Consider the following 6381-nt stretch of genomic DNA (forward strand, 5'->3'; position numbering starts at 1 on the left):
CACACACACACACACACACACACACACACACACACACACACACACACACACTTTTGTTAAAAGTAAATGTGTTAAAATCCCCTTGCTGAAACATTTCATCAACAAAAGACTATTATAAGAATCACTTTAAAACTATTTCATTGTTTTCAGTGGTATTAAAAAAACAACTATTTGGTACTGATGTTTTTCAGAACATTTTACAAATACTAGGTATTTCTTTAACCGTAAGCAACATTTTAATCCATTTAAAACATGAACAACATCACTCGTGTCATATTTAATGAATAGCTGTTTATTTTGTTTAAAATGTATGACTTCAGGGAAGCCCGCCTGGAATGCTGATACAAGAACTCAGTCGTAAATACATTTGAGTTAAATCTGTGAGGTAGAAATGTAGGGTTGTAACCAACCGTAGCGACACGCTAATGTTTGAATTATCTCGATTTAAACGTTTGAAGACAAGCATCTCAGAAAAACAAAATACATGTACAATATGAAATGTTACCCATGAGATACTCAAGCCACAAAAAAGTAATGCTGGAACTACTCCTGGTGATTATTTTATAGCCACAACATTTAAATCAACTTTTTTTTGTACTGCATTTAATAAAATCTGCATTAGCAACCTCTTCATGCATTACAATGCACTATAAAAATGATAATATTGCTCCTTATTAGGGCTGACAACAAGAAGATTATAAAACCCTGTTTAAAAACAACATGCACTCATTTTAATGGCATTACTTGTACAAATATCAGTTCAGACCAGTGCCATTAGTCTTTTCAGGTTTTAAACCCACAATTAGAATTGACATTTATTTCACAAGACACAATCTTTGTTGACTTATTTACATCCCTATCATCATTCATGTTGCTGTGGATGTTTTTTTTTTTAAATGTTGATATGAGGAGAAGCCAATGCATATCTTCATACTGTCTTCAAGACATCAATGCACTCAAGGCTGGCTTCCCACAAAATCTCACTCGGGTTTTTTTTTTTTTTTTTTTAATTCAGGGTTCCTGCCCAAAAGCACTTTAAGTACACTTAGTATGCAACATTTGTTCACAATGAATGAATGTTTTTAGAAAACATACAAAACACAAAGTTTAGTCAGCCTGAATACACGGGGATTGCACAGAAAGCTGATAAATGTGCACTTAAAAACCAACACAAACATAAATAGCAACATAGCTACTATACACATAAAAAAAAGAAACTTCTAAACCCAAAATTTTCAGATACAGCTATTGGGAATAAATGTTAATTAATGATTAATGAAAACTGAGAATATGTGGACAGGCAAATATAGCCATAACACTGATGGAACAGAGGGAAACAACATATAGCTGATTGTCAATAAGAGAAAAATAAAAGTGCACAGATTACATAAAAACACAAAAAAGTACCACATTTAAATATGTGCATTATTTTAAAAATTGTATTTCAGTATAATACCAACCAATTTGCATTGATTAGACTGTAATAAAAATACAAATACATTAAAATCTAGCTAGCATAATGCTATCATAGCCAATTTCTTTGAAGTACATACAATTTACTTACATTTATTATAATCCTTATCAGTTGACTCTTTACTTATTATTTCAGTTAAGCCATTATTTTCATTTAATCTGATACTTTTACAGATCTTGGCAATCAGAAAAATTGAATCGTTTTTGGAGCACAGCTTCAAAATAAATCAGATTTACTTTGGTCTTGGTATTCTTTCTAATGAATTTTAACGTCCTCCATTTGTAAGATTTCGCAATTTGATTGCTGCTTCGGGGCAATTTATTTTGTCTTACGTATCAGCATCTAAGATGTATGAGAGAAAAAAATCAAGTGTGTTATGGCTTTATTACATCAAGAACCGGCTTGGATTAAAGGCTAATGTGCAAGTTGAAGTGTGATGACCGTGGTGTTTAATGAAGTTATTAAAGAAGATGAACAGCAGCAGTAGTTCAGAATCACCAACTGTGTCAGCTGAGGAAAACATTCCCAGTCATCCTGGTTTACTGGTGCCTAGTTATCCTAATCTATCAAGAATGAACATCAAATTTAGCTCCATACATCATTAGAAAAAAAAGGAGTGCAGGAGAATTTTGGACTGCAGTTTTACCACAACCTTCCAGAGACAAAAAACAAATGTACCTGAAAAGATTTACTAACTTTTAAAAGACAGTTCTGAGTGCAGGGAGTGGTGTTATTCTGCTGAGTCGGAGTCCAAGCTGTTGTACTCTGCCGTCTCCATCTTGAGGATGTAAGGAATGATGCTGTCGATAGAGACGTTGCCTATCAAGCCGGTGAAGAAGAGCTCCTCCGTGATGCTTGAGTTCATCAGGCGCAGGGCGGGCAGACGAGTCAGGATGCGTGTCAACCTGAGAAAAACAAAACAAAACAAAAAACTGCTGTATATTCTACACCTTCTTCACACCTGGTAGTTACCACGAAACATCAACATTTGTTGTGACAAAGTACGCTTTTTATTTTATCCTAGTTTGTTTCATTTTTTTAACACTGAACAACTCTTTTTTTTTCTTTTTCAGGTAATTTTTTTAATAATCAAATAATGTTAATTTTGTACCTGTAAATGTCTTCAGGATAGGTTTTCTGCACATAGTCCTGCAGCTCCATCAGTGCTTTCTCTTGGAACTTCTCAATCTGGCCGCTGCTGTCCACACCTGGGTGATCTGTTGTCAAACAAACACTAATCATTTACTCTTTTTGACAAAGGCAAACAACATCCATTTGTATATTGATGGAATAAATCAAGACTGTCACCTGGACTGAACAGTACAATAGCCTTTAGGTAGGCGTATTCATAACTGTCGATCTCCAGCCTCGTCATGCTGTTACAGAACTCCTGAAACTTCCAGATGTGCTCCATCACCTGCTTCACTCTTTCTCCTGACTGTTTGTCTGAAAAAGAAACAAAATGCTCAAATCGCTGCATCACTGTCAGCCTCTGGAGTTCGTCATGGAGTTCCTCAATGTCCTGTGCTTGGACCAATATGTTTTACTTTATATCGCTTACATAAGATATAGAACAACATGGTAACAAGTCTTTAAGGTGTGCTTATAGTCATTCTAGCTGGTGGATTTTGTAAACATATATAAAGTAAATGGTTTGTCAATGTGTTTATAAGGTCAATCCTCCTCTTGCCTTCACAATTTAACCAAAACCAGGAACATCCTGCTTTATCATAGTGATGCAAAAGAGTGAAACCACGCGCTTGTTGCTTGCATTTCTAGGTTATACAAGACTAGAGAATTAGCGGAATACAACAGGTCCTAATTTTCCAATTTTAGATTCTGTAAAAATAATTTTGGAATTTAAAACTCTTCAGAACAAATTACTTCTTAATGATCAAGCATCATAATATTTTTAAGACCCAATGGGCCTCATGCAAGAACATTTTCGTATTCTTATCCTAAATTTCTCTTACTTTTGTTCGAATGAAGGGTTCGTACGAACATGTCACGTCAGATTCAACAAACTCTTCTATCTTCAGGAAAAGTGTGTAAATGAGGAGCGTAAACTGATGAATGCGTATCCAGGTGCTCGTGCACGAGGAGAGGTGATTTACATAATTACCACTCCAAAAACACCATATAAGGTAACATTTCCTGCCACACATACCAGGAAGTGTTCATTCATGAATGACATCGCAAAGTAAAAAAAAGAACTTTACAAGTTCGGAGATTGAAGTTCTGCTCTCGGAGATCCACACACACACACAAAAAAAAGTCATTTTAGCAGCGTCAGCTGTAGAATTAAAGGATCTGCTTTACAGCTGAGGAATTAAATGACTTTTTTTGTGTGTGTGTGGATCTTCGAGAGCAGAACTTCAATCTCCGAAATCGTAAAGTTCTTTTTTTTTTTACTTTGCTATGTCATTCATGAATGAACATGAATCACATTTATTTTCAACTCAAAATATCTTCAAATTAACGAAATATAAAGTTATTAATGAAGAAAACCCATCTGGATAACAGCAGACTGACTGCTCGTAAAATATACGACAGGTCTGGACCACTCGTGAATTTTGTTCGTATCTGAAGAAAATCTTAGAATACGAAAAAATTGGTGAATGCCACAAATTCTCCTAAAACACTCGTACGCACAACTTAAGAACAAATCTGTTCATATGAATGGTTTTTGCATGAGGCCCATTGTTCCATTTTGTTTTTAAACTTTAGACTTTCTTATGGTTCCTAGGCATTTTTAGAGCTTTCATTTATCAGGCTCTTAGAGAACTGAGAGGCAGATGTCCTATGTGCCTAAAAACTGCATATAAAACTACCTTTTTTCTAATTAACGTTACGAAAAAGGCTCAGGTGACCTTGAGCTGTCCCTGAGCCCTGGTCATGATTGTACTATATTAATATTATCCACTCAATATTAATGACCTACTTTATGTTGTTGATGATTTGTTTTGTTTGTTGCTAAATAAGGTCACTTAAAGACATAAACATGCTGTCACCTTTAAGTAATCTGTTGTCCATCTTTGTAAATCAGTAGCAAATATTGTAACATTCATATCAGAGCAATCAGATAAAACTCAACAACAAAGTTGTTCAACCAGATGTGCACATTGATCAACAATGACAACAATCTAAAAACAGTTGTAAAAAATAAATAAATCACATTTGTTTACTCCTGTTCATACGTGTGCTTCCTACTGTGAAATGATGACGAAGTCTTTGGTCCGTACCGTCCTGGATGCTGCTTTGCAGGTGGTTGATGATGGCAGAGAGGATGGTCGATAAGTTCATCACATGAGCGCACTGAGCAAGGCCCAAAGTGAACAGCTCGTTCCAGCAGGCTCGCACCAAACTGGTGTTTGCCTCCTGACTGCGAGATGCAGAAACACATATGAGACAGGAGGCTGCAGTGTTACTTTGTAGCAGAAAGACTTCATTACGTCACAGGTTTTCATACCCAAGAGCTGAAAAGGCAGAGATGGAGCGTGCCCAGTGCATGGAGAGGAAGAGAAGTCTGGATGCTGACTCACAGATGTAGTGTACATTCAGATACTCGGGCATGGGGCTGGGCATGGTCAGCTAAAGAACAGAAGTAAAGAAAAGAAGCATTAGAGAAGAATAGAAAACAAATTTAAACAAAGGAAATACAGAAAAGGTTCTAATTGTTGGGTTTCCAAAAATCAGTTAAGACTCATTTCACATGAGCAAATGTCCAAAACATGACATTTTACTTCTTAGGAATAATACACACTTCTCTTACTATATGTCCTGTACATATAATATATGTATATATTATATATATTAATTGGAGCTCAAATATATTCTCAAAAGACGTCTGTGCTCATTCCTGGCCCTAGAGGGCGGTGTCAGATGGTGGGGAGCCAGGGGAACACAAAGAATTAATAATGACAACAAATTTTTACATGTGATGAATAAATAACAGACATTACATTTAAGTATATAAAATATAGTTCCATGATTTGGATGATTTAAACACTTTCTTTAGAACTTCACAAAGAACACACTCAGATTAAAAAAATGCAGATTTCTTCAGGTTTTATGTGATTTTCTACCTTTTAATGAATGCAATTCATTAAATGGTCAAATATGAAGAGAAAAGTCATTTTTACATTAATTCTGCTGATATTGTTTCCCTATAATATTACCAATTGTGCAGTTTTTAATGTACAAGTACAACTGGCAACAAAAAAAAGTATATAAATTGGAATTTTGTCTGTACACTGGTAAAAATGTGTAAACAGAGATAAAACTTCCAATGCTTGACAATGAATGGGTATTTTTGCCTTTATTTAACCGTGGGCAATTAAAAATACACTATATGTATGAAAACAGTACAAAATAATTTAATTTGCCACACTAACAGTTTTCTCCCTTAAAATAAGTTCAAAGGGATATATTTAAAGGATTACAGCTCATGTTATAACGTAATACAATTTATTTTTCATATTGAATCACATTTATGATAGTATAGTTTAAATTATAAATAAGCTTAGCACATCCGAAAAGCCAAAACTTTGTTTATTTTTATTTTTTTGGGCTATAATCTGGTGTAGAAGTGAAATTTGCAGATTTTTATATTAAACTACAAATATTTTCACAGAGAAGATCATGAGTTTTTGGAAATAATAAAATTAAACAGAGGTACACCTTTGAAATGATCTCAGACGTGTGTGTGTCTTGTAGTGTTAAATTATTTAATTCCATTTATTAAAGAGGCAATATCATATAAAATCAACTTTTTTGAGTTTTATATCATGTTATAATGTTATACTCTCATATAAAAAAACATGCCCAAAGCCTTGCTTTGACTCCTTCATGCAATATCATATAAAATCAACTTTTTTGAGTTTTATATCATGTTATAATGTTATACT

General features: G+C 34.3%; 1 protein-coding gene across 2 annotated transcripts in view; it reads right to left on the minus strand.

The window, feature by feature from the left end:
* Positions 1–271: 271 nt before the first annotated feature.
* nr2c2 (nuclear receptor subfamily 2, group C, member 2) overlaps positions 272–6381 on the minus strand; it is a 16406-nt gene continuing 10296 nt past the window's right edge. Inside the window, exons 11-15 of one of the 2 annotated variants that reach the window (XM_014016032.1) lie at positions 4944–5065; positions 4717–4856; positions 2783–2920; positions 2586–2691; positions 272–2379 (exon numbers count right to left, since the gene is read on the minus strand). In XM_014016032.1, the coding sequence (XP_013871486.1) occupies positions 2205–2379; positions 2586–2691; positions 2783–2920; positions 4717–4856; positions 4944–5065 (681 nt within the window). In that variant the 3' untranslated portion in view covers positions 272–2204. Of the gene's footprint in view, positions 2380–2585; positions 2692–2782; positions 2921–4684; positions 4857–4943; positions 5066–6381 lie in introns of those variants that run through there. The other variant, XM_014016038.1, reaches the window with a different exon arrangement.

Source organism: Austrofundulus limnaeus, unplaced genomic scaffold (genome assembly GCF_001266775.1).
Source record: "Austrofundulus limnaeus strain Quisiro unplaced genomic scaffold, Austrofundulus_limnaeus-1.0 Scaffold3, whole genome shotgun sequence".
Classification (NCBI taxonomy): domain Eukaryota; kingdom Metazoa; phylum Chordata; class Actinopteri; order Cyprinodontiformes; family Rivulidae; genus Austrofundulus; species Austrofundulus limnaeus.